Here is a 27700-nt window from a genome sequence, read left to right as displayed (position 1 = left end):
AATTGTCAGAGTGTAACTGATATCAGTCTGTGTTGGAGCAGTTCAATAGAAAACAGATATCGAGACATTTCACTTCACGCTATAAATATAAAACCATCATCAAAACACAGCCAAACTCTTTCACTCAATTCCAAAAATAAAACAGCTAGAGAGAGAGAGACACGCACACAGACAGGGAGAGTGAGAGAGACACACACAGACAGACAGGGAGAGTGAGAGAGAGGGACACACACAGACAGACAGGGAGAGTGAGAGAGACACACACAGACAGACAGGGAGAGTGAGAGAGACACACACAGACAGACAGGGAGAGTGAGAAAGACACACACAGACAGACAGGGAGAGAGAGAGACACACACACAGACAGAGAGGGAGAGAGAGAGACACCCACACAGACAGACAGGCAGGGAGAGAGAGAAACACACACACACAGACAGGGAGAGTGAGAGAGAGACACACACAGACAGGCAGGGAGAGTGAGAGAGAGTCACACACACACACAGACAGACAGGGAGAGAGAGAGAGACACACACACACAGACAGACAGGGAGAGAGAGAGAGACACACACACAGACAGACAGGGAGAGAGAGAGAGACACACACACAGACAGGGAGAGAGAGAGACACACACACTGACAGACAGGGAGAGTGAGAGAGAGACACACACACAGACAGGGAGAGTGAGAGAGAGACACGCACACAGACAGACAGGGAGAGTGAGAGAGACACACACACAGCCAGACAGGGAGAGAGAGAGAGAGACACACACACACACACAGACAGACAGGGAGAGAGAGAGAGACACACACAGACAGACAGGGAGAGAGAGACACACAGACAGACAGGGAGATTAAATATTCCACTCTGATGAGAGACCCACATTCAACACTACTATACTTCCAGTATAACTTCCTGTAATCCTTATTCACTGCTGTCAGATATTCCACTCTGGATAGTGACCCAAACTCAGTGCAATTCGACACAGACAGATGTTTCCACTGATCCTTATTCACTGCTGTCTTATATTCCAGTCTGGTTAGTTATCCACACTACGTTTGATTTAATTCTTACTCCCACAACCTTCCTTCAGAGAGATTGCTTTTACTGAAACCTAATCTGACATTTAGCAAGATTCCATCAATATAACAACTTCATTGATCAGTGATCCCGTGAGTTACACACGGAGATTTATTGTGAGTTGACGAAAAGCATTCAAACCATGCTGAATGCTTTTTCATCAAGCATGTTGAAAGACATTTGACTTCAGTGAAGTACATCGTTGATTAGGTGTCTGTATAATTGTGAGCACGACATCAGGTTTAGACATTTTCAGTCACAGTTTTAAATCAGAGTGCCGCTTACACACAGACTTACACAACTTCAATGGTAAGTCACTTACCAGGAACACCAACAATAGCAACGATTGGGTAGAATATTTTCTCAGCAATATTAATTGGATAACGCATTTTCAGTGTGAAGTGATGTGTCCTTCGGGCTGTGACCACCTCTCTGTCTGAAACACTGAGGTTATACATTAACAAAGACTTTAATTTATACCCTGAGGAACTACCTCAGGGATATTGAGGTTGCAACATCGTTGAACATATTTTTCAAAAATGTGAATAAACACATTACGAAATTGGGTTCAGTGAAAGCAAATATTACTTTTTGAGTGAGTGAAGAGTTTCCAAATGCTGAACTGTGTTCATCACATGGATCAACTATCAAAAACTGAAAGGCGGAAAAGAAGGGCTCTTGTTCTTTCCATGGATCAATTAGTGCGACATCGACCGCCTCAATGTCTCCGTTCCTCACACCCACTCTATCCCGTCACCCTCTGAACTTGCTCCAATCCTTCTCTAATATCCAACCATGCACTAGTCACCTAAGCTGCTCACAAGGGCGGTGCCATTATTGGCTGGTGTACTGACCTCTTCCTCACAGAGGCTGAGCACCAACTCTCAGGTACTTCCTGCTACCTCCCCTGGACAGGGCCCCACCACTGAACATCACGATATTGTTTCCAGGACTTTCACTCACGTCATCGACTCTGGAGACACAAACTCTGTCATCATAGTACCGCAACCCCGCACATCATTCATCGACCTCCCGCTTCTACTTCCTTCCCAAAGTCCACTCAAACAACATCAGTCCCATTTTTGGATCGCGGACTATTTCAGTGATATCCCTCACTCGATGGTGACCATTTAGTGATTCAGTTCCAATTGTCAGTGTTTTTCTCTGGGTGGTTGCACTGCACTCTGGGGTGTAGCTGCCTCTGTAACTGTGATCATTCAGTGATTCAGTTCCAATTGTCAGTGTGTTTCACTGGGTGGGTCCACTGCACTCTGGGGTGTAGCTGTCTCTGCAACGGTGACCATTCAGTGATTCAGTTCCAATTGTCAGTGTGTTTCTCTGGGTCGTTCCACTGCACTCTGGGATGTATCTGCCTGTGATCATTCAGTGATTCAGTTCCAATTGTCAGTGTGTTTCTCTGGGTGGTTCCACTGCACTCAGGGGTGTAGCTGCCTCTGTAACTGTGACCATTCAGTGATTCAGTTCCAATTGTCAGTTTGTTTCTCTGGGTGGTTCCACTGCACCCTGGGGTGTAGCTGTCTCTGTAACTGTGACCACTCAGTGATTCAGTTCCAATTGTCAGTGTGTTTCTCTGGGTGGTTCCACCGCACTCTGGGGTGTAGCTGCCTCTGTAACTGTGACCACTCAGTGATTCAGTTCCAATTGTCAGTGTGTTTCTCTGGGTCGTTCCACTGCACTCTGGGGTGTAGCTGCATCTTTAACTGTGACCATTAGTGATTCAGTTCCAATTGTCAGTGTGTTTCACTGGGTGGGTCCACTGCACTCTGGGGTGTAGCTGTCTCTGCAACGGTGACCATTCAGTGATTCAGTTCCAATTGTCAGTGTGTTTCTCTGGGTCGTTCCACTGCACTCTGGGATGTATCTGCCTGTGATCATTCAGTGATTCAGTTCCAATTGTCAGTGTGTTTCTCTGGGTCGTTCCACTGCACTCTGGGATGTACCTGCCTGTGATCATTCAGTGATTCAGTTCCAATTGTCAGTGTGTTTCTCTGGGTGGTTCCACTGCACTCTGGGGTGTAGCTGCCTCTGTAACTGTGACCATTCAGTGATTCAGTTCCAATTGTCAGTTTGTTTCTCTGGGTGGTTCCACTGCACCCTGGGGTGTAGCTGTCTCTGTAACTGTGACCACTCAGTGATTCAGTTCCAATTGTCAGTGTGTTTCTCTGGGTGGTTCCACTGCACTCTGGGGTGTAGCTGCCTCTGTAACTGTGACCACTCAGTGATTCAGTTCCAATTGTCAGTGTGTTTCTCTGGGTCGTTCCAGTGCACTCTGGGGTGTAGCTGCCTCTGTAACTGTGACCATTCAGTGATTCAGTTCCAGTTGTCAGTTTGTTTCTCTGGGTGGTTCCACTGCACCCTGGGGTGTAGCTGTCTCTGTAACTGTGATCATTCAGTGATTCAGTTCCAATTGTCAGTGTGTTTCTCTCGGTGGTTCCACTGCGCTCTGGGGTGTAGCTGTCTCTGCAACGGTGACCATTCAGTGATTCAGTTCCAATTGTCAGTGTGTTTCTCTGGGTTGTTCCACTGCACTCTTGGATGCATCTGCCTGTGATCATTCAGTGATTCAGTTCCAATTGTCCGTGTGTTTCTCTGGGTGGGTCCACTGCACTCTGGGGTGCAGCTGTGTCTGTAACTGTGACCATTCAGTGATTCAGTTCCAACTGTCAGTGTGTTTCTCTCGGTGGTTCCACTGCACTCTGGGATCTAGCTGTCTCTGTAACTGTGACCATTCAATGATTCAGTTCCAATTCTCAGTGTGGTTCTCTGGGTGGGCCCACCACAATCTGGGGTGTAGTTGCCTCTTAAACTGTGACCATTCAGATATTAGATTTCAGTGGGTTCAAAGTGAGCATACAGACAACATTTCTAAGAAATCATAATCTGGAACTATTTAAAGTGCAAATTATTTGATTCCAAATGTACATCTGACACAGTTTCTGAAACAAAGAAAGCATTTTGAATCATGGGAACCTCAGAAACCTCAGAGCCTGCAGAAACTGATCACATCATAGAGCAGCATTGAAACATATTAAGCTGTGAAAAGTAATACACTGTCCCTAAATGATTCCGGTCCTGCATCTGATACACAAAATTAAACTGGGAGAAAGACGGGACGACGTGTGGAGGAAGAGAGAGTGAGCTAATTTGTGAAATGTCCCTACAGAAAATAGAATGATAGAGAAAGAGGATGGGAGAAATAAAAGATAAAGCAAGAGAAGGACATAGATTGCCTGAGAGAACGGAAAGGGAAGAGAGCGGAGACATAGCGGGCGAGTGGATGAGGGGGGTAGATTGTGTGGGAAGGATGACGTGTAAAATAATGACACAACATAGAGGTAAGTCATCTCCGCCACAACATCTGGAGTGTTCGTGAGTAACTGAGGGAGGCAGAGAGCGTGAAACAGGCAGTGGTTTGAGTCAGGGGGGGAGCGTGCGAGAGGAGGTGTGTGAGAGACGGAGGAAGTGTGAGCAAAGAACAAAGAACAATGCAGCAAAGGACACGCCCTTCGCTCTCCACGCCTGTACCAATCATGATACAAACCTTGACCAAAATCCTCAGCACTTTCTTCTGCCGTATCCCTATACCCATCCTATCCATGTATTTGTCTCGATGCCTTTTGAATGCCATTAATGTATCTGTATCCACAACTTCCCCTGACAACACGTTCCAGACACTCACCACCCTTGCCCCCTGGTGACTGACCCCCTACACCCTGGGTACGAGTGCCTGTCCATCCACTCTATCCATGCGCCTCATAATCTTGTAGATCTCGGTCAGGTCGCCCATCAACCTCCGTTGTTCGAATGAAACTAGTCCCAGTCTATTCAGACTCTCCACATAACTAACACCATCCAGGCCAGGCAGCATCTTGGTAAAACAGCTCTGTACCCTCTCCAAAGCCTCGACATCCTTCTGGTAGTGTGGCGACCGGAATTGTGCATGCTATTCCAAGTGCGGCCTTATCTATACAACTGCAGCATGACTTGCCAATTTTTATTCTCGATACCCCCTCCAATGAAGGCAAGCACGGTAGCATTGTGGATAGCACAATTACTTCACAGCTCCAGGGTCCCAGGTTCGATTCCGGCTTGGGCCACCGTCTGTGCGGAGTCTGCACATCCTCCCCGTGTGTGCGTGGGTATCCTCCGGGTGCTCCGTTTTCCTCCCACAGTCCAAAGATGTACAGGTTAGGTGGATTGGCCATGATAAATTGCCCTTAGTGTCCAAAAATTGCCCTTAGTGGTGGGTGGAGTTACTGGGTTATGGGGATAGGGTGGAGGTGTTGACCTTGGGTAGGGTGCTCTTTCCATGAGCCGGTGCAGAATCGATGGGCCGAATGGCCTCCTTCTGCACTGTAAATTCTATGCTCAGTATGCTTTCTTGACTATCTTGACCATTTGTGTTGCCACCTTCAAATATCTGTGGACCTGCACGCCCAGATCTCCCTGACTTTCTATATTCCTTTGAGTTTTACTATTTACGGTATATTTTCCCTCTATGTTAGAACTACCAACATGCATTACCTCACATTTGTCTGGATCAAACACCATTTGCGACTCGTATGACCAATTATCCAACCTGTTGATGTCCCGTTGTGTCCTCTCGCAATCCTCACCATTATTTGCCGCTACGCCAACCTTGATGTCATCCATGAACTTACTAATCAGAGCAGTTACATCTTCCTCCAACTCGTTTATGTACAGTACAAACAACAGAGGCCCCAGCACCGATCACTGTGGAACACCACTAGTCACAACCTTCCATTCAGACAAACTCCATTTTACTGCTACTCTTTGCCTTTTGTGACCGAGTCAGTTCTGTATCCATCTTTCCAGCTCACCTCTAATCGCGTGTGACTTCACCTTGTCAAAGCCTTTACCGAAGTCCATGTGAGCATAGAACATAGAATATAGAACATACATTGTAGAAGGAGGCCATTTGGCCCATCGAGTCTGCACCGACGCACTTAAGTCTTCACTTCCACCCTACCCCTGTAACCCATTAACCATTCCGAACATTTTTCATAGAATTTACAGTAAAAGGAGGCCATTCTGCCCATAGAGTCTGCCGTGGCCCTTACAAAGAACACCCTACTCAAGCCCACGTATCGACCCTATCCCCGTAATCCCCACTTCCCCTTTTTGGACATTAAGGACACTTTAGCATGGCCAATCCACCTAACCTGCACGTCTTTGGACTGTGGGAGGAAACCGGAGCACCCGGAGGAAATGCACGCTGACACGGGGAGAACGTGCAGACTCCGCACAGACAGTGACCCAGCACGGAATAGAATCTGCGACCCTGGCGCTGTGAAGCCACAGTGCTAGCTACTTGTGCTACCGTGCTACCCTAAACAACATCCACCCTATCCCCTCATCCGGTTTCTTCGGTACTCCCTCAGAAAAACTCGATCAAGTTAGTGAGGCACGACCTCCCCTTCCGATAACCATGCTGTCTATCGCTAATGAGTCCATTTGTTTCCAAATCGGTATAAACCCTGTTCCTGAGAATTCTCTCCAATAATTTACCAACTATCGACGTGAGGCTCACATGCCTATGGTTTCCAGGATTATCCCTACCACCTTTCTGAAACAGCGGTACCACATTAGCCATTATCTAGTCCTGTGGGATTCCACCTGTAGCCAATGAGGATACATAGATGTCAGTCAAGGCCACAGCAATGTCGTTCCTTGATTCCCTCAGTATTCTGCGGTAAATCCCTTCAGGCTCGGGAGATTTATCTACCTTAATGTTTAAAAAATATTTTTATTGACATTTTCAATTATTAACATCAACCGTTTAAGTGTAATATTTACAGCACATGCGGTTCATATATACATACAATCTTAGTTGGTGTTTCCTCTCCGCCTTCCCCTCTGCCCTCCCGCTGGCCGCTCCTTGGCATACTCCTCTTTCGTTCACGGTGTTCTGTCCACTCGCTCCTATTCTCCCCTTCCCCCGTACCCCTTATGTATTCTGTTGTTGGCATTGTGGGTTCGGGGGGGGGGGGGAGGGGGTTTGCGGTGGGGGGAGGTTGGAAGAAAAGGGTCTTCCACATGATCCAAACTATCCACACACCCTACCCAAGAATCATCTTCCACAAAGTCCCTTTCTTTGGTGAACACTGATGCAAAGTGTTCATTTAGAACCTGGCCCATTTCCTCTAGCTCAACACATAGATTCCTCCCACTGTCCTTAAGTGATACAATCCTTTCGCTGCCACTCTCTTTCTTTTACATATGAATAAAAGCTTTAGGATTCGCCTTAATCCTACTTACCAAGGACTTTTCATGACCCCTCCTAGCCCTTCTAATTTCCCGCTTCAGTGCCTTCTTACTTTCTTGATGCTTTCTTTTTGGGGCAGCACGGTATCATTGTGGATAGCACAATTGCTCCACAGCTCCACGGTCCCAGTTTCGATTTCGGCTTGGGTCACTGTCTGTGTGGAGCCTGCACATCCTCCCCGTGTGTGCGTGGGTTTGCTCCGGGTGCTCCGGTTTCCTCCCACAGTCCAAAGATATGCATGTTAGGTGGATTGGCCATGATAAATTGTCCTTAGTGTCCAAAATTGCCCTTAGTGTTGGGTGAGGTTACTGGGTTATGGGGATAGAATGGAGGTGTTGACCTTGGCTAGGGTGCTCTTTCCAAGAGCCGGTGCAGACTCGATGGGCCGAATGGCCTCCTTCTGCACTGTAAATTATATGATTTTTTTAAAAGTCTATGATTCCCCTGAAGTGTTTCGACGGCCTCCAACCTTGTAGACCGTACACATCTCTTTTTGGAGAGGTTTACAATATCCTTTATTATCCAAGGCTCCCTCAACCCATATTATCCTTGGTTCTCTCAAGCACGTGACTTTCTTTAATCCTAATCAACTGTCGCTTGAAAGGTTCCCACATGCCCGATGTTGATTTACCTTCCAACAGACGCACCCATTCTAAATTCTTCAATTCCTGTCTAATATTACTGTGACTTGTCTTTCCCCAGTTTAGCAACTTAACGCGAGTTGCATCCCTATCCAAAAAGTACCCTCAATTGTAACGAATTGTGATGACTACTCTCAAAATGTTCCCCTACTGAAAACGCAACCACCTGTCCAGGCTAATTTCCAAATATGAATGAGATAGAGAATCTGATGAACTGGTCCGACGACAATAATATCTCCCTCAATGTCAACAATACGAAGGAGATTGTCATCGACTTCAGGAAGCGTCGTGGAGAACATGCCCTTATATACATCAAAGGAAATGAAGTAGAAACGGTCAAGTATTTAGGTGTACAGATCACCAACAATCTGCCCTGGTCTCCCCATGCCGACATTCTTGTTAAGAAAGCCATCAACGACTATACTTTCTCAGAAGACGAAGGAAATTTGGCATGTCAGCTACGCCTCTAACCAACTTCTACAGGTGCACATAGAAAGTAATCTTTCTGGTTGTATCACAATTTGGAATGGATCCTGCTCTGCCGAAGACCGCAGGAAACGATAGAAGGCCGTGAATGTTGCCCAATGCATCACGCAAACCAACCTCCCATCCATTGATACTGTGTACAATTCTCACTGCCTCGGAAAGGCAGCCAGCAAGATTAAGGACCCCACACACCCCGGACTCTCTTCCACCTTCTTCTGTTCGGAAAAAAGACCAAAGTTTGAGGTCACGTACCAACCGACGCAAGAACAGCTTCTTCACTGCTGCCAGCAGACTTTTGAATGGACCAACCTTGTATTAAGTTGATCTTTTCTCAACATCTTGTTATAACTAACATTATATTCTGCTGCCTCTCCTTCTTTCCTTATGTACGGTATACAATGTTTGTACAGCATGCAAGAAACAATAATTTTCTCTGTATACTAACACATGTAACAATAATAAATCAAATCAAATCACAATCAATACTAGGTCCAGTACGAAGGTGAGGTGAGTACTTACTTTAAAAAGCCTTGCGCAGGGGCCTTCTTGGAGGTGAGTAGTGTATTTAAAAGCCTTGCCTGGTCCCGTGTCTGTTCTTCTTTTCTGTTTTATTTGTTTTTATATAAGGCGGGAACCGGAAGTTCGACCCGCGGACCTCTGGCAAGTCCCCCACCCCCCCCCCAACCAATAAATTCTGGTGGAGAGGAAACCCGAGACACTACACGTGTAGTGTCTCCCACCCGCCCTCCTCCTCTAACCTAATAATAAGACCCATTGCTGTAAGGTAAGTGCTATATTATATTATTATTATATTATTAGCATTGTGCAGGTCAAGGTTCGGAGGTGGAGGAGCAGTCTCTGTCAGCGAGAGAACCTGAGAACATCTAAGACACTCAGAAGGTAAGAAGGTAAGTAAGTTATTTTTACTTTTATACCTTTTTTCAAATTGCGTATGTCGGGGGGAAACTAAAGTGACATCACAGAAAAGCTGTGGCCAGAGTGGCTGGTTGGGATTCTAACCAAAATTTTAAAAAAAAAATTTAGGAACTAATTAAACATAATAACTTAATTATAATTTAGAGGATATCTAAGCCAGAGATCGGAGAGTATTATAGTTAGCTATCGCATTTCTATTAGAAATCTAGTGCTAGGAAACAGATAGTTGACAGTAACTTTGAAATTAAAAAAAAAGTATTTTAAAAAAAAAAGACAAATTTTAATTAATTGACGCAATGTCAGTTAGAGGGGTGCTGTGCTCTGACTGTGAGATGTGGCAGGTCCGGGAGGCTTCCAGCGTCCCGGATGGCTTCATCTGTAGAAAGTGCACCCAACTGGAGCTCCTCACAGACCGCATGGTTCGGTTGGAGCAGCAATTGGATGCACTTAGGAGCATGCAGGTGGCGGAAAGCGTCATAGATCGCAGTTATGTAAATGTGGTCACACCCAAGGTGCAGGCAGAGAAATGGGTGACCACCAGAAAGGGCAGGCAGTCAGTGCAGGAATCCCCTGTGGTTGTCCCCCTCTCGAACAGATATACCCCTTTGGATTCTGTCGGGGGGGATAGCCTATCAGGGGAAAACAGCAGCAGCCAGAGCAGTGGCACCACGGCTGGCTCTGATGTTCAGAAGGGAGGGTAAAAGCGCAGAAGAGTAATAGTAATAGGGGACTCTATAGTCAGGGGCACAGATAGGCGCTTCTGTGGACGTGAAAGAGACTCCAGGATGGTATGTTGCCTCCCTGGTGCAAGGGTCCAGGATGTCTCCGAAGGGGTAGAGGGAATCCTCAAGGGGGAGGGCAAACAGGCAGAGGTCGTTGTACATATTGGTACTAACGACATAGGCAGGAAGGGGCATGAGGTCCTGCAGCAGGAGTTCAGGGAGCTAGGCAGAAAGTTAAAAGACAGGACCTCGAGGGTTGTAATCTCGGGATTACTCCCTGTGCCACGTGCCAGTGACGCTAGAAATAGGAATATAGAGCAGATAAACACGTGGCTAAACAGCTGGTGTAGGAGGGAGGGTTTCCATTATCTGGACCACTGGGAGCTCTTCAGGGGCAGGTGTGACCTGTATAAGAAGGACGGGTTGCATCTAAACCGGAGAGGCATAAATATCCTGGCCGCGAGGTTTGCTAGTGTCACACGGGAGGGTTTAAACTAGTATGGCAGGGGGGTGGGCACGGGAGCAATAGGTCAGGACCGGCATGTTCCTGTGAGGAAGAAAGATAAATACGGCAATTTTCGGGAACCTTGGATGACGAGTGATATTGTAGGCCTCGTCAAAAAGAAAAAGGAGGCATTTGTCAGGACTAAAAGGCTGGGAACAGACGAAGCCTGTGTGGCATATAAGGAAAGTAGGAAGGAACTTAAGCACGGAGTCAGGAGGGCTAGAAGGGGTCACGAAAAGTCATTAGCATATAGGGTTAAGGAAAATCCCAAGGCTTTTTACACGTACATAAAAAGCAAGAGGGTAGCCAGGGAAAGGGTTGGCCCACTGAAGGATAGGCAAGGGAATCTATGTGTGGAGCCAGAGGAAATGGGCGAGGTACTAAATGAATACTTTGCATCAGTATTCACCAAAGAGAAGGAATTGGTAGATGTTGAGTCTGGAGAAGGGGGTGTAGATAGCCTGGGTCACATTGTGATCCAAAAAGACGAGGTGTTGGGTGTCTTAAAAGATATTAAGGTCGATAAGTCCCCAGGGCCTGATGGGATCTACCCCAGAATACTGAAGGAGGCTGGAGAGGAAATTGCTGAGGCATTGACAGAAATCTTTGGATCCTCGCTGTCTTCAGGGGATGTCCCGGAGGACTGGAGAATAGCCAATGTTGTTCCTGTGTTTAAGAAGGGTAGCAAGGATAATCCCGGGAACTACAGGCCGGTGAGCCTTACGTCAGTGGTAGGGAAATTACTGGAGAGAATTCTTAGAGACAGGATCTACTCCCATTTGGAAGCAAATGGACGTATAGGTGAGAGTCAGCACGGTTTTGTGAAGGGGAGGTCGTGTCTCACTAACTTGATAGAGTTTTTCGAGGAGGTCACTAAGATGATTGATGCAGGTAGGGCAGTAGATGTTGTCTATATGGACTTTGACAAGGTCCCTCATGGTAGACTAGTACAAAAGGTGAAGTCACACGGGATCAGGGGTGAACTGGCAAGGTGGATACAGAACTGGCTAGGCCATAGAAGGCAGAGGGTAGCAATGGAGGGATGCTTTTCTAATTGGAGGGCTGTGACCAGTGGTGTTCCACAGGGATCAGTGCTGGGACCTTTGCTCTTTGTAGTATATATAAATGATTTGGAGGAAAATGTAACTGGTCTGATTAGTAAGTTTGCAGACGACACAAAGGTTGGTGGAATTGCGGATAGCGATGAGGACTGTCTGAGGATACAGCAGGATTTAGATTGTCTGGAGACTTGGGCGGAGAGATGGCAGATGGAGTTTAATCCGGACAAATGTGAGGTAATGCATTTTGGAAGGTCTAATGCAGGTAGGGAATATACAGTGAATGGTAGAACCCTCAAGAGTATTGAAAGTCAAAGAGATCTAGGAGTACAGGTCCACAGGTCATTGAAAGGGGCAATACAGGTGGAGAAGGTAGTCAAGAAGGCATACGGCATGCTTGCCTTCATTGGCCGGGGCATTGAGTATAAGAATTGGCAAGTCATGTTGCAGCTGTATAGAACCTTAGTTAGGCCACACTTGGAGTATAGTGTTCAATTCTGGTCGCCACACTACCAGAAGGATGTGGAGGCTTTAGAGAGGGTGCAAAAGAGATTTACCAGAATGTTGCCTGGTATGGAGGGCATAAGCTATGAGGAGCGGTTGAATAAACTCGGTTTGTTCTCACTGGAACGAAGGAGGTTGAGGGGCGACCTGATAGAGGTACACAAAATTATGAGGGGCACAGAGAGAGTGGATAGTCAGAGGCTTTTCCCCAGGTTAGAGGGGTCAATTACTAGGGGGCATAGGTTTAAGGTGAGAGGGGCAAGGTTTAGAGTAGATGTACGAGGCAGGTTTTTTACGCAGAGGGTAGTGGGTACCTGGATCTCGCTACCGGAGGAGGTAGTGGAAGCAGGGACGATAGGGACATTTAAGAGGCATCTTGACAAATATATGAATAGGATGGGAATAGAAGGATACGGACCCAGGAAGTGTAGAAGATTGTAGTTTAGTCGGGCAGTATGGTCGGCACGGGCTAGGAGGGCCGAAGGGCCTGTTCCTGTGCTGTACATTTCTTTGTTCTTTGTTCTTTGTACTGCCCCTTCCCTCGTTGTACTATCTACATATTGCATCATAAAGCGTTTCTGGATACACCTTGCGAACTCTATTCATTCCAAACCCCTCGCACTAAGTGAGTCTCAGTCAATATCGGGGGAAATGAAAATCTCTCAACACAGCGAACCTGTTACTTTTGCCCATATTCACAATCTCTCTACCTATCTGCTCCTTTATCTCTCGCTGGCAGGTGGGGGGGGGGGGCTGTAATAAACCCCCAACATTGTGATTGCCTCCTTCCTCTTCCTGAGCTCCAGAATGGGTAGATTCTGGGTAGATTCCCTACCCAGAATGCCTCAATGTATGAGCCCTCCAAGGTGTCCTCCCGCAAGTACGGCTATAATATTTTCCTCAACCAATAATGCTACTCCCCCACCCCTTTTACATACACCCTCTGTCTCTTCTGAAGAATCTATATCCTCCAACGTTCAGCTGCCAATCCTGCCCTTCCTTGAACCGTATTTCTGTGATCGGCACAACATCAGCATTCCAAGCACTAATCGGTGTTCTCAGTTCATCTGCCTTACCTTCCATGCTTTTGGCGATGAAAATAATGCAGTTCAGACCAATGCGTTTGAACAGGCAGGGTGATGTTGTTCTCGTACTTCTATTCTCTATTTCCCCTTTAGTTATATGACTTTCTAAGCTAACGCTCTGGTTCCCATCCCCCTGCCATACTACCTTCAATCCTCCAGGGTGACTCTTCCTTGCCAGGCGATTGGTTTAGGTGCAACGCATCCTCCAGTTTAGGTGCAACGCATCCTCCTTGTCCAGGTCCCACCTGCCCCAGAAGTGATCCCAATGGTCCAGAAATCTGAATCCCTCCCTCCTACACCACCAGTTTAGCCACAAAACCCTCCGATGTCTAGCCTCACTTGCATATGGCACGGTGAGTAATCCTTAGATTACAACCCTAGCAGTTTTTTAGCTTACTGGTTAACGTAGATTATCATAGAATTTACAGAGCAGAAGGAGACCATTCAGCCCATCGAGCCTGCACCGGCTCTTGGAAAGAGCACCCTACCCAAGGTCAACACCGCCACCATAACCCATAACCCAGTAACCCCACCCAACACTCAGGACAATTTTGGACACTAAGGGCAATTTATCATGGCCAATCCACCTAACCCGCACATCTTTGGACTGTGGGAGGAAACCGGAGCACCCGGAGGAAACCCACGCACACACGGGGAGGATGTGCAGACTCCGCACAGACAGTGACCCAAGCCAGAATCGAACCTGGGACCCTGGAGCTGTGCAGCAATTGTGCTATCCACAAGGCTACCGTGCTGCCCACTTCCTGAACTCCTTCTGCAGGATCTCATCACTGTACCTGCCGATGTCGATAGTACATATCTGTACTACGACCTCCGGCTGTTCACTCTCTCCCATAAAAATGCTTTCTGCCCTGGGCAGCGCAGTGGTGCAGTGGTTAGCATTGGAACTGCGGCGCCAAGAAGCCGGGTTCGAATCCCGGCCCGAGGTCACTGTCCGTAACACCACTGTTTAATAAAGGAGGTAGGCAGAAATCGAGTAATCATAGACCAGTTAACTTAACTTCAGTAGCAGGGAAGATGCTGCAAACTATCATCAAGGAAGAAATAGCGAGGCATCTGGATGCAAATTGTTCCATTGGGCAGACGCAGCATGGGTTCAAAAAGGGCAGGTCGTGCCTAACTAATTTAATGGAAATTTTGGGGACATTACCAGTGCTGTAGATAACGGGGACTCAATGGATGTGGTATATCTGGATTTCCAGAAAGCTTTTGACAAGGTGCCACACAAAAGTTTGCTGCAGAAGATAAAGATGCATGGCATTAAGGGTAAAGTAGGCACATGGATAGAGGATTGGTTAATTAATAGAATGAAAGAGTGGGGATTAATGGGTGGGTCTCTGGTTGGCAATCAGTAGCGAGTGCTGTCCCTCAGGGGTCACAATTGTTCAGAATTTACATAGATGATTTGGAGTTAGGGACCAAGTGCAATGTGTCCGAGTTTGCAGATGACGCTAAGATGAGTGATAAAGCAAAAAGTGCAGAGGATACCAAAAGACTGCAGAGGGATTTGGATAGGTTAAGTGGATGGGCTTGGGTCTGGCAGACGGAATACAATGTTGCCAAATGTGAGGTTATCCATTTTGGTAGGAATAACAGCAAAATGAATTATTATTTAAATGATAAAATATTAAAATAAGCTGCTGGGCAGAGAGTCCTGGGTGCACTAGTACCTGAGTCTCAAAAAGTTGGTTTACAGGTACAACAGGTGATTAAGAAGGCAAATTGAGTTCTGGCCTTCATTGCTGGAGGGCTGGAGTTTGTAACTAGGGAGGTTATGGTACAATTATAGAAGGTGTTGTGAGGCCACACCTGGAGTATTGTGTTCAGTTTTGGTCTCCTTACCTGAGAACGGACGAAATGGCGCTGGAGGGTGTGCAGAGGAGATTTACTAGGTTAATCCCAGAGTTGAGGGGATTTGATTACGTGGAGAGATTGAGTGCACTGGGACTGTACTCGTTGGAATTTAGAAGGATGCGAGGGGGGGGGGATCATATAGAAACATATAAAATTATGAAGGGAATAGATAGGATACATGCAGGCAGGTTGCTTCCACTGGCGGGTGAAAGCAGAACTAGGTGGCATAGCCGAAAAATAAGGGGAAGTAGATTTAGGACTGGTCTTAGGAGGAACTTCTTCATCCAAAGGGTTGTGAATCTATGGAATTCCTTGCCCAGTGAAGCAGTTGATGCTTCTTCATTAAATGTTTTTAAGATAAATATAGATAGTTTTTTGAAGAATAAAGGGATTAAGGGTTATGATGTCCGGGCCGGAAAGTGGAGCTGTGTCCACGAAAGATCAACCACGATCTCATTCAATGGCGGAATAGGCTCGAGGGGCCAGATGGCCTACTCCTCGTCCTAGGTCTTTTGTTTTTACGATCTGTACCTGCCCTGAGAGTGTTTGATGGTGACAGTGCAGATGGAGCTTTACTCTGCATCTAATCCTGTGCTGTCTCTGTCCTGGGAGAGTTTGAAGGGACAGTGTAGACGGTGCTTTATATGTATCTAATCCCGTGTTGTACATGTCCTGGGAGTGATTGATGGCGACAGTGTAGAGGGAGCTTAATTTTGTATCTAACCCCGTGCTGTACCTGTTCTGGGAGTGTTTGATGGGGACAGTGTAGCGGGAGGATTACTCTGTATCTCACGCCGCCCTGGTCCTGCCCTGGGAGTGTTTGATGGATACACTGCAGAGGGAGCTTTACTCTGTGTCTAATCCCGTGCTGTACCTGTCCTGGGAGTGTTTGATGGGGACAGTGTCGAGGGAGCTTTACTCTGTATCTAACCCCGTGCTGTACCTATCCTGGGAGTGTTTGATGGGGACAGTGTCGAGGGACTTTACTCTGTATCTAACCCCGTGCTGCACCTGGCCGGGGAGTGTTTGATGGGGACAGTGTAGAGGGAGCTTTACTCTGTATCTAACCCCGTGCTGTACCTGTCCTGTGAGAGTTTTTGATGGGACAGTGTAGAGAGAGCTTTACTCTGTATCTACTCCCGTGCTGTACATGTCTTGGCAGTGCTTGATGGGGGAAAGTGTAGAGTGAGCTTTATTCTGTCTAACCCCGTGCTGTACCTGTCCTGGAAGTGTTTGATGTAGACAATATAGACCGAGTTTTAAAACATATGCTTTCAAGCTTTGGGTACTGTCGGGGGGGAATAGCCTATCAGGGGAAAACAGCAGCGGCCAGTCAGTGGCACCACGGCTGGTTCTGATGTTCAGCAGGGAGGGTCAAAGCGCAGAAGAGCAATAGTCATAGTGGACTCAAAAGTCAGGGGCACAGAGATGCGTTTCTGTGGACGTAAAAGAGATTCCTGGATGGTACGTTGCCTCCCTTGTGCCAGGGTCCAGGATGTCTCTGAACGGGTAGCGGACATCCTGAAGGGGAAGGGCAAACAGGCAGAGGTCGTTGTACATATTGGTACGAACGACATAGGCAGGAAGGGGACCCGCAGCAGAATTTCAGGGAGCTCGGAAGAAAGTAAAAAGACAGGACCTCAAGGGTTGTAATCTCAGGATTATTCCCTGTGCCACGTGCCAGTGAGGCTAGAAATAGGAAGATAGAGCAGCTAAACACGTGGCTAAATAGCTGGTGTAGGAGGGTGGGTTTCAGTTATCTGGACCACAGGGAGCTCTTCCGAGGCAGCTGTGACTTTTATAAGAAAGACGGATTGTATTTGCACTGGAGAGGCATAAATATACTGGACGTGAGGTTAGCTAGTGTCACACGGGAGGGTTTAAACTATTATGGCAGTTGTTGGGCACCGGAGCAAGAGGTCAGAAGGTCAAAGAAATGAGGGAGAACTAGGAAATAGGGCCACTATGGCTCTGAGGAAGAGCAAACATAGAGATGTTGCTGAAAACAGCGGGACTGGTGGCCTGAGTGCATATGTTTTAATGCAAGAAGTATAACAGCTAAGGCAGATGAACTTAGAGCTTGGATTAGTACTTAGAACTATGATGTTGTTGCCATTATAGAGACCTGGTTGAGGGAAGGACAGGATTGGCAGCTAAACATTCCAGGAGTTAGATGTTTCAGGTTGGATAGAGGGGGGGGGGGACAGGGCCGGAGGAGTTGCGCGACTGGTTAGGGAGAATGTCACAGCTGCACTGCGGTAGGACACCTCAGACGGCAGCGAGGCTATGTAGGTAGAGATCATGAATAAGAAGGATACAGTCACAATGTTGGGGGTTCACCACAGGCCACCAGCAGCCAGAAGGACATAGAGGAGCAGATTGGTAGACAGATTTTGGAAAAGATGAAAAGTAATAGGGTTGTTGCGATGGGAAACTTTACCTTCACCAAAATTAACTGGGACTCAATTAGTGCTAGGGGCTTGGACGGGACAGAGTTTGTAATGGGCATCCAGGAGGGCTTCTTAAAACAACATGCAGATAGCCCAACTAGGGAAGGGGCTGTTCTGTCCTGGTATTGGGGATTGAGACCGCCCAGGTGGTAGACGTTTCAGTAGGGGAGCATTGCGGAAACATTGACCATAATTCAGTAAGTTTTCAAATGATGGTGGACAAGGATAAGAGTGGCCCTGGGGTGAATGTGGTAAATTGGGGGAAGCCTAATTATAACAATAAGAGGCGGTAATTGAAGAACATAGGTTGGGGCGGATGTTTGAGGGTAAATCAACATCTGACATGTGGGAGGCTTTCAAATGTCAGTTGAAAGGCATTCAGGACCGGCATGTTCCTCTGAGGAAGAATGATAAATATGGCGAATTTCGTGATCCTTGGATAACGAGGGATATTGTAGGCCTCGTCAAAAAGAAAAAAAAGAGGCATTTGTCAGGGCGAGAAAGCTGGGCACAAACGAAGCCTGTGTGGAATATGAGGAAAGAAGGAAGGAACTTAAGCAAGGAGTCAAGAGAGCTAAAGGAGGTCACGAAAAGCCATTGGCAAACTGGTTTAAGGAAAATCCCAAGGCGTTTTACGCGTACATAAAAAGCAAGAGGGTAACCAGGGAAAAAGTTGGCCCACTGAAGGACAGGGGATGAATCTGTGTGGAACCAGAGGAAATGGGCGCATACTAAATGAATACTTTGCATCAGTATTCACCAAAGAGAAGGAATTAGTGGATGTTGAGTCTGGTGAAGGGTGTGTAGATAGCCTAGGTCCCATTGAGATCCAAAAAAAGGAGTTTTTGGGCGTCTTGAAAAATATTCTGGTGGTTCAGTCCCCAGGGCCTGTGGAAACTACCCAAGAACACTGAAGGAGGCAAGAGAGGAAATTGTTGAGGCCTTGTCAGAAATCTTTGGATCCTCACTGTCTTCAGGTGATGTCCCGGAGGACCGGAGAATAGCCAATGATGTTCCTTTGTTTAAGAAGGGTAGCAAAGATAATCCAGGAAACGACAGGTCGGTGAGCCTTAAGTCAGTGTAGGGAAATTACTGGAGAGAATTCTTCCAGACAGGATCTACTCCCATTTGGAAGCAAGGGGTCGTATTCGCGAGAGGCAGCACGGTTTTGTGAAGGGAACGTCATGTCTTTGTTCTTTGTCTTTGTTCTTTGTTCTTTGTTCTTAATAACTTGATAGAGTTTTTCGAGGAGCTCACAAAGATGATGCAGGTAGGTAGTGGATGTTGTCAATATGGACTTCAGACAAGGTTCCTCATGGCAGACTGGTACAAAAGGTGAAGTCACACGGGATCAGAGGTGAGCTGGCAAGGTGGATACAGAACTGGCTAGGTCATAGAAGACAGAGAGTAGCAATGGAAGGGTACATTTATGACTGGAGGGCTATGACTAGTGGTGTGCCGCAGGGATCAGTGCTGGTACCTTTGCTGTTCGCAGTATATATAAATGATTTGGAGGAAAATGTAACTGGTCTGATTAGTAAGTTTGCGGATGACACAAAGGTTGGTGGAATTGCGGATAGCGATGAGGACTGTCAGCGGATACAGCAGGATTTAAATCGTTTGCAGACTTGGGCGGCGAGATGGCAGATGGAGTTTAATCTGGACAAATGTGAGGTAATGCATTTTGGAAGGTCTAATACAGGTAGGGAATATACAGTGAATGGTAGAACACTCAAGAGTATTGACAGTCAGAGAGTTCTAGGTGTACAGGTCCACAGGTCATTGAAAGGGGTAAACAGGTGGAGAAGGTAGTCAAGAAGGAATACGGCATTCTTGCCCTCATTGACCGGGGCATTGAGTGTAAAAATTGGCAAGTCATGTTGCAGCTGTATAGAACCTTATTTCGGCCACACTTGGAGTATAATTTCCAATTGTGTTCGCCACACTACCAGAAGGATGCGAAGGCTTTAGAGCGCGTGCAGAATAGAGTTACCAGGATGTTGCCTGGTATGGAGGGCATTAGCTATGAGGAGAGGTTGAATAAACTTGTTTGTTCTCACTGGAAAGAAGAAGGTTGAGGGGCGACCTGATCATGGTCTACAAAATCATGAGGGGCATAGACAGAGTGAATTCCAGAGACTTTTTCCCAGGATAGAGGGGTCAATGACTGGGGGGGGGGGGGGGGTCATATGTTTAAGGTGCGAGGGGTAAGGTTTCAAGGAAATGTGCGAGGGAAGTTTTTTTACACAGAGTGTAGTGGGTGCCTGGAACTCGCTGCCGGAGGAGGTGGTGGAAGCAGCGACGATAGTGACGTTTAAGGGGCATCTTGACAAATACATGAATATGATGGTAATAGAGGGATACGGACCCCGGAAGTGTAGAAGAGTTTAGTTTTGGCGGGCAGCATGGTCAGCGCAGGCTTGGAGTGTCGAAGAGCCTGTTCAAGTGCTGTACTTTTCTTTGTTGTTTGTTGAGTGTTTTGGGAGTGTTTGATGGGGACAGTGTAGAGGCAGCTTTAATCTATATCTAACCCCGTGCTGTCCCCATGCTGGCAGTGTTTGATGGGGGACAGTGTAGAGGGAGGATTACTCTGTATCTAACCCCGTCCTGTACCAGTCCTGGGACGTTACGATGGGACAGTGTAGAAGGTGCTTTATTCTATATCTGCTGTCCGAGTGCTGTTATACCGACACTAGGTGAGGCAAAACCCTGAATATTGCGTGCAGTTTTACTCTCCCTACCTAAGAAGGGTAGAGTTGCCATTGGGAAGGTTTTTTTCGCCTGATAGCTGATTGTTGGCACTGTACTACGAAGAGAGAGAGGAACAATTGTGCCCAATTTCAGATCTGATTGAAACGCATTCAATTCTTGCAGGGAAAGACAGACTAGAGGCAGGAAGGATGTATTACCTGGTTCGGGAGCCAAGGTGCACGGGATACAGTTCAAGGATCCGGGATAGACCATTTACAGGACTAAGATTAGGAAATATTTCTTCACTCAGAGGGTAGTCAGCCTGTGGAATATTCGACCCCAGAAGGCAATGGAGGCCAAGTCACTGAATGAATTGAAGATAGAAACATATATATATATTTGATTTTATTGGCAGCAAGAGGAATGTGGAGGCAGCGCAATATGACAGTGAAATCGAGGATCAGTCATGATCACATTGCATAGCGGAGCAGGCTCGAAGGGCCGAATGGCCTACACCAGCTCCAAATTTCCATCACCCTTCGTCTGTTCCTCCCTTTCTGCCCCACTGGCCCCGTGTCTCCCTCTCTGACCCTGTGTCTGTCTCTTTGTCTGTCTCTGTGCGCCACTCTGTCCGTGTCCCTCTCTCTGTCTCCCTCTGCCTCTCTATCTTTGTCCGTCTTTCTGTATTCTTCTCTCTTTGTCAACCTCTCCATGTCCTTCTCTCCGTGTCCCTATCGCCATGACTCGCTCGCCGTGTATCTCTCTCCACGTATCTCTTTCCATGTGTTTCTGTCCGCGTCTTTCACTGACCCTCTCACTGTGTTCCTCTCTGTCTACATCTCGCTCTCTGTATTTCTCTCTGAATATATTCTTCTCTATATCTCTGTGAGTCTGTCTCTATGCGTCTGTGTGTGTGTGTGTGTCTCTCTCTCTCTCCGGGTCACTCATTCTCTCTTTCTCGCTCTCCCTGTCTCTGTGTGTCCCCTCTCTCCCATCCTGTGTTTCTCTCCCTCTCACTCTGTATACCTGAAACTCCTGTGGAGTTTAAGAGATGAGCAGTTTTTCCACAGAATTTGAGAAAAAATTGCAAGGACTTTGTTATAGACTTTAAAACAATTTAGGCAAAATTTATGAATATTTCGTTCTTTGGAAAAATATCTGTAAAAAGCTGCTGAAATCAATTTCTACTGAGTATGTTTATATTTACAGGGATATGTGGTTGTGAATGTTTGAATGGACATTTCTGTTTTGTGCCGAAGTAAAGTGTAAATTTACTGACAGAAGCTATTTACAGTAAGTGTCCCGAGACAGTGAATTGTTTCAGTGATTTTGACGTCTCCGACACATCAGAAACACGAAGTAAATATTTTTGAAAAAGAGAGATAGCAGGAAATCCCGACAATTAAGTGTGAGGTCTAATCGGTTTCTACCGCGCTCTTGGTCCTACCTTCGAGCGGCAGAGTGGTTTGCGCTGCTGCCTCACAGCTCCAGGGACCGGGTTCAATTCCGGCCTCGGGTCACTGTCTGTGTGGAGTTCGAACTTCCTCCCAGTGTCTCTGTGGGTTTCCTCAGGGAACTGCGGTTTCCTCCCACAGTCCAAAGATGTGCAGGTTAGGTAGATTGGCAATGATCAATTAACCCTTAGTGTGCAGGTATTGGGTATGGAGATAAAATGGAGCCGAGGGCATAAGTGGGGAGCCCTTTCTAAGGGCCGGTGCAGAATTGATCGGCCAAATTGCCTGCTTCTGTACTGTAAATCCCATGGTTCTCTCTGTTTCCCTGCAGTGCTGCCGGAGGCCATTCGATCCATCGATTCTGTACTGGTCTTCGAAAGGGCACTCGCCCTCGGTCCAAGCTGCATCGTACCCCGTGATCCTGCACATTTATCATGGCTAATCCACCTAACCTGCACATCGCTGGACTTTGGGAGGGAACCGGAGCACCCGGAGGAAACCCACACAGACACGGGGAGAAAGTCTCTGCACACAATCAGTCTCTAAGGTTTGGAATTCATCTGGGTGCATGGCATAGTGAGGCAAATGAATCCCTATCTGGAGCTCACTCTTGGGTGTCTGTTATTCTGAATGAAAGATCATAAGGCATTGGAGTAAAATTAGGCCACTCGGCCCATCGAGTCTGCTCTGCCATTCAATCATGGCTGATATTTTTCTCATCCATATTCTCCTGCCTTCTCCCCATAACCCCTGATCCCCTTGTTAATCAAGAACCTAGCTATCTCCGTCTCAAAGACACTCAGTTATTCGACCTCCGCAGACTTCTGCTGCAAAGAGTTCCACAGATTCACCACCCTCTGGCTGAAGAAATTCTTCCTCATCTCTGTATGAAAGGGTCGTCCCTTAAGTATGAGATTGTGTCCTCTGGTTCTCGATTTTCCTGCAAGTGGAAACACTCCAAGTCCACTCTATCCAGGCCTCGCAGTACATGTGAGTTTCAATAAGATTCCCCCTCATCCTTCTGAACACCAATGAGTACAGACCCAGAGTCCTCAACCTTTCCTCATACGGCAAACCTTTCATTCCAGGGATCTTTCTTGTGCACCTCCTCTGGACCCTTTCCAAGGCCAGCACATCCTTCCTCAGATACGGGGCCGAAAACTGCTCACAATAGTCTAAATGGGGTCTGACCAGAACCTTATACAGCCTCAGAAGTACATCTCTGGTCTTGCATTCTAGCCCTCTTGACATGAATTCTAACATCGCATTTTCCTTCTAACTGCCGTTTAAAGAACAAAGAACAAAGAAATGTACAGCACAGGAACAGGCCCTTCGGCCCTCCAAGCCCGTGCCGACCATGCTGCCCGACTAAACTACAATCTTCTACACATCCTGGGTCCGTATCCCTCTATTCCCATCCTATTCATGTGTTTGTCAAGATGCCCCTTAAATGTTACTATCGTCTCTGCTTCCACCACCTCCTCTGGTAGCGAGTTCCAGGCACCCACTACCCTCTGCGTAAAAAACTTGCCTCGTACATCTACTCTAAACCTTGCCCCTCTCACTTTAAACCTATGCCCCCTAGTAATTGACCCCTCTACCCTGGGGAAAAGCCTCTGACTATCTACCCTGTCTATGGCCCTCATAATTTTGTAGACCTCTGTCAGGTCTCCCCTCAACCTCCTTCGTTCCAGTGAGTTAACCTGTCCATTAACACATTAACACATTAACCTGTCCTTTTACAGATCTTTGTATCATCTGCAAACGTAGAACAGTTCCTTCTTCCAGGCGGTTTGTTCTTTCACCTTTGTTTGTTCCCACCTTGTTATAGAGAATCTCCTTTGCTCATTCTGAACCCCCTCACCTCGCGGTTTTATTAAATCTGATATTACCAGAAGACATAGGCCCGTCGAGATTGCTCCGCCATTTAATCATGGCTGATAATTTTCTCATCCCCATTCTCCTGCCTTCTCCCCATAACCCCTGACCCCCTTATTAATCTGTTCTTCTGTCGGACCATTCCGCACGCTACCACGCATCTAATGTCCGCTGTTGTTGCATCGTCACTTGTGCAGGCAATTGGACCTTGTTTCGCTGGGATAGGATCGATGACAAGCAGGAACAGACCAGAGCGAAGACCGCCAGGCCCATGTGAGAATTTATCGATGTCTGAAACACACTCAGTGAATTGGCCTCCACAGCCTTCTGCGGTAAAGATTTCCACAGATTCACCACCCTCTGGCTGAAGAAATGTCTCCTCATCTCTGTTTTAAAGGATCACCCCTTTAGTCTGACATTGTGCCTCTGCTTCTATCGTTTCCTACAAGTGGAAACATCCTCTCCAAGTCTACTCGCTCCAGGCGTCGCATTATCCTGTAAGTTGCAATAAGATTCCCCCTCATCCTTCTGAACTCCAACGAGTACAGACCCAGAGTCCTCAACCGTTCCTCATCTGACAAGCTCTTCATAACCAGGTATCATTCTTGTGAAACTTCTCTGGATGCTATCCAAGGCCAGCACATCCTTGCTCAGATACGGGACGCAAAACTGCTCACCATATTCCAAATGGAGTCTGACGAGAGCTACGTACAGCCTGAGAAATACATCCCTGGTCTTGACCTCCAGCCCACTCGACATGAATTTGCCTTCTTAACTGCCGACTGAACCTACACATTAACCTTAATAGAATCGTGAACAAGGACTTTGATGGGTCGTCACTTGTGCAGGCAATTGGACCTTGTTTCGCTGGGATAGGATCGGTGACAAGCAGGAACAGACCAGAGCGAAGACAGCCAGGGCCGTGTGAGGATTCACCACTGGCGGCTCCGTGTAATTTCGAAATTATGCTGACCTGGCATTATGGATTCTCAAATTGGTCATTAAACGAAACGGGCCAGTCTGGTATCCGGTGCGAGTGTAAGGGAAGGACGTGAATATACATGTGGACCATCTGTGGAGCTCAATGGAACAGATACCGAGGACTATCCACGGATCCAGTGCCTGGTGTTGTCTCTCCCTCAGGAGCGATTGCCGGTGGCACCCAGCAATGCGACCGCACTTTGGGACTCTGCAATATGGGATTTGGACCACTATGACCAGGAGTCGGACCTTGAGGTTTCTGCCCACAGACATCGCCGCAGGTTCAGGGGTGATCGCTGAAATAAAGGCTGACGAATCACCCAGAAACGACGCTTCAGGGTCCATTTCACCCCTTCGGGCCTGGAGCACTTGTCAAAGGTAGCAATGAATTTCGCGCCTTCTGTCGAAATTGACGACGTGTTGGACGTGGTTGTTATCCTACAAGAGTCCCATAACTCTGTGACGTCTGGGTCCCTGTGGCGTTAACTGGATCACAGCAACCCAGCTGTTAGGGGCGGGGGGAGATCTAATAACAGTTTCCTGGGACATCTGGAATATAAATAACCCGGCCAATGTGGGCTGGGCGCGGGAGACCCTTTGGGGAATGGGAGGGATGTATAGTAACCAAAATAAAACTGAACGTTTCTCCAGCCAAATAGGCTTCCGAGTGGTCGCTTGCCTGAGATTGCACAGATACTATCGATGGGAATGGCCTCACAGACGAAAGCAGCACCAGGCGAGGAATTCAGTAGTTGCAGGAGATTACTTGAAGGGGAAGAGATGGGAATTCCTGTGGCCACCATTGAGTCTCCAACATGGCACGTTGATTTACAATTCCATAAGCAATGCTCAAAGGCACTGATTGTCAGACACCTCGGTCTCATTTGTATGCACTGCCATCAACTGAAAAATATATCATGAGGATCACATATTTTGTAACACTTAGGCGCTGACAATTCAGGTTCTTCAGCCCTTTCCTGGTAGCTTGACTCATGTTTACCGTTCCGCAGTTAGTAACATCCTGTGTTGTAAGATGTGTTACTGAACCAACAAACTGTGTACTTCCCTTATCTCCAGCCCAGTCGCAAAGACAAGGAAGAAGGTGAACATCTATTTTGGCCTTTCTAAACATTGATACGAATCTCCTTGGGAAAAGCAAAATGTTTACTTTGTCAGTTCTGCGTTGGATCCGTGAGTATGGCTTCCTAGATTATTCCTGAATTAGCTGCATTGAGGAAAAGAGGTTCAACATGTAAATAACAAAGTGCTGAAACTGAGGAAATGGAGGTGCAGTGTGTAGCCAGCAATATGAACACTTTACATATTGAGACTCGAATTTATATGATTTGCATTTTTGAAATCGAAGGAAGTTGCAAAAAAAGGAAAAGCCTTAATGGAATGAGTTGTTTGCATTGGATTTGGATTTGTTTATTGTCACGTGCACCGAGGTACAGTCAAAACTATTTTCCGAAGAGCAGCTCAACAGATCATTAAGTACATGAAAAGAAAAGGAAATAAAGGAAAATACATAGTAGGACAACACAAGGTACACAATGGAACTACATAACACTGGCATCGGGTGAAGCATACAGGGTGTGGTGTTAATGAGGTCAGTCCATAAGAGGGTCACTTAGGAGTCTGGTAACGGCGAGTTAGAAGCTGATTTCGAGTCTGTTCGTGCGTGTTCTCAGATTTCTGTATCTCCTGTCCGATGGAAGAAGTTGGAAAAGTGAGTAAGTCAGGTGGGAGGGATCGTTGATTATGCTGCCCTCTTTCCCCACGCATCGGGAGGTGTACATGGTGTCACTGGATGGGAGGCAGGTTAGTGTGATGGACTGGGCGGTGTTCACGCTTCTCTGACGTTTCTTGCGGTCCTCGGCCGAGCAGTTGCCATACCAGGCTGTGATGCAGCCCGATAGGATGCTTTCTATGATGCATCTGTAAATGTTGATAAGAGTTAATGTGGACACGCCAAATGTCCTTAGTTTCCTGAGGAAGTATAGGCGCAGTTGTGCTTTCTTGGTGGTAGCATCGACGTGACAATACTAGGACAGGTTTTTGGTGATGTGTCCCCCTAGGAATTTGAATATTTGAGTTTGGGTATCTGAAAGTGGAAAACGGGAGGACGATGTGTCCCGCTTCTGAAACCTCAACATACTTGAAAGGGACGGGCTGAATGGATTAAATTGGGAATGTAGATCCAGAGAATAGAAACGTAACATTCCAACAGAATAGAAGGAAGCCATTTATCCCACCCAGTCTGCACCGACCCTCTGAAACTGCGCCCTACCCAAACCCAAACCTATACCCCCGTCCTCTACCTGTTATCTGCCCTGCACGTGCCTGAACACTAAGGGGTAATTCTACACTAGCCAATCCACCCAACCTGCACATTTTTCGACAATAAGGCACACTTTAGCTTGGCCATAGTACCTACCCTGCAAATCTTTGGACTGTGGGAGGAAACCGGAGCACCCGGAGGAAACCCACGCAGTCACGGGGAGAACGTGCAGAGTCCACACAAACAGTGACCCGAGGCTGAAATTGAATCCGGGTGCCTGACAGTGTGAGGCAGCCATGCTAACCACTGTGCCACATGCCACCCCTGAAATGAAAATAGAAACAAAATATCTCAAGGATACATTTACAGTCCAGAAATGTGCAGACCGGGTCCTGCTAAATTGCCCCTTATTGTCCGAAGGTTAGTTAGGGTAATGGGGGCAGGGAGTAGGGATTGGGACTGAGGAGGTTGAATTCCAGAGATTGAATTGCAGATGAACCGAATGGCCTTCTGCAGCGCAGGGATTCTATGATTTTGCCGAAGTCACTGCAAACTAGAAATGATGATAACAGAAAGTTTGGAGACGGAGTTAACATTGACGTCTGGAGACGATGAATTATATTCAGCTCAGATGAGGTCAGGCGTGAAAGACGATTAATAAAAACAGTGAGGATAAACTGTACTGTTCGATAGTACCTGTGACAGCATTCATTACCAAATGGAAATGGACAATGTTGAGCAAGAGGGACTGATATAGGAGGCAGGCGTT

At 47.0% G+C, this 27700-nt stretch overlaps 1 protein-coding gene across 1 annotated transcript in view; it reads left to right on the top strand.

Annotated features, from left to right (window-relative positions):
• Window positions 1-4402: 4402 nt before the first annotated feature.
• The window catches only part of LOC140399671 (uncharacterized), a 41969-nt gene continuing 18671 nt past the window's right edge, over window positions 4403-27700 (top strand). Inside the window, exon 1 of the mRNA XM_072489215.1 lies at window positions 4403-4433. Within this exon, the coding sequence (XP_072345316.1) occupies window positions 4403-4433 (31 nt within the window). The remainder of the gene's footprint in view (window positions 4434-27700) is intronic.

The sequence above is a fragment of the Scyliorhinus torazame genome, chromosome 23 (assembly GCF_047496885.1).
Source record: "Scyliorhinus torazame isolate Kashiwa2021f chromosome 23, sScyTor2.1, whole genome shotgun sequence".
Classification (NCBI taxonomy): domain Eukaryota; kingdom Metazoa; phylum Chordata; class Chondrichthyes; order Carcharhiniformes; family Scyliorhinidae; genus Scyliorhinus; species Scyliorhinus torazame.
This window is presented reverse-complemented; position numbering and strand designations above follow the sequence as displayed.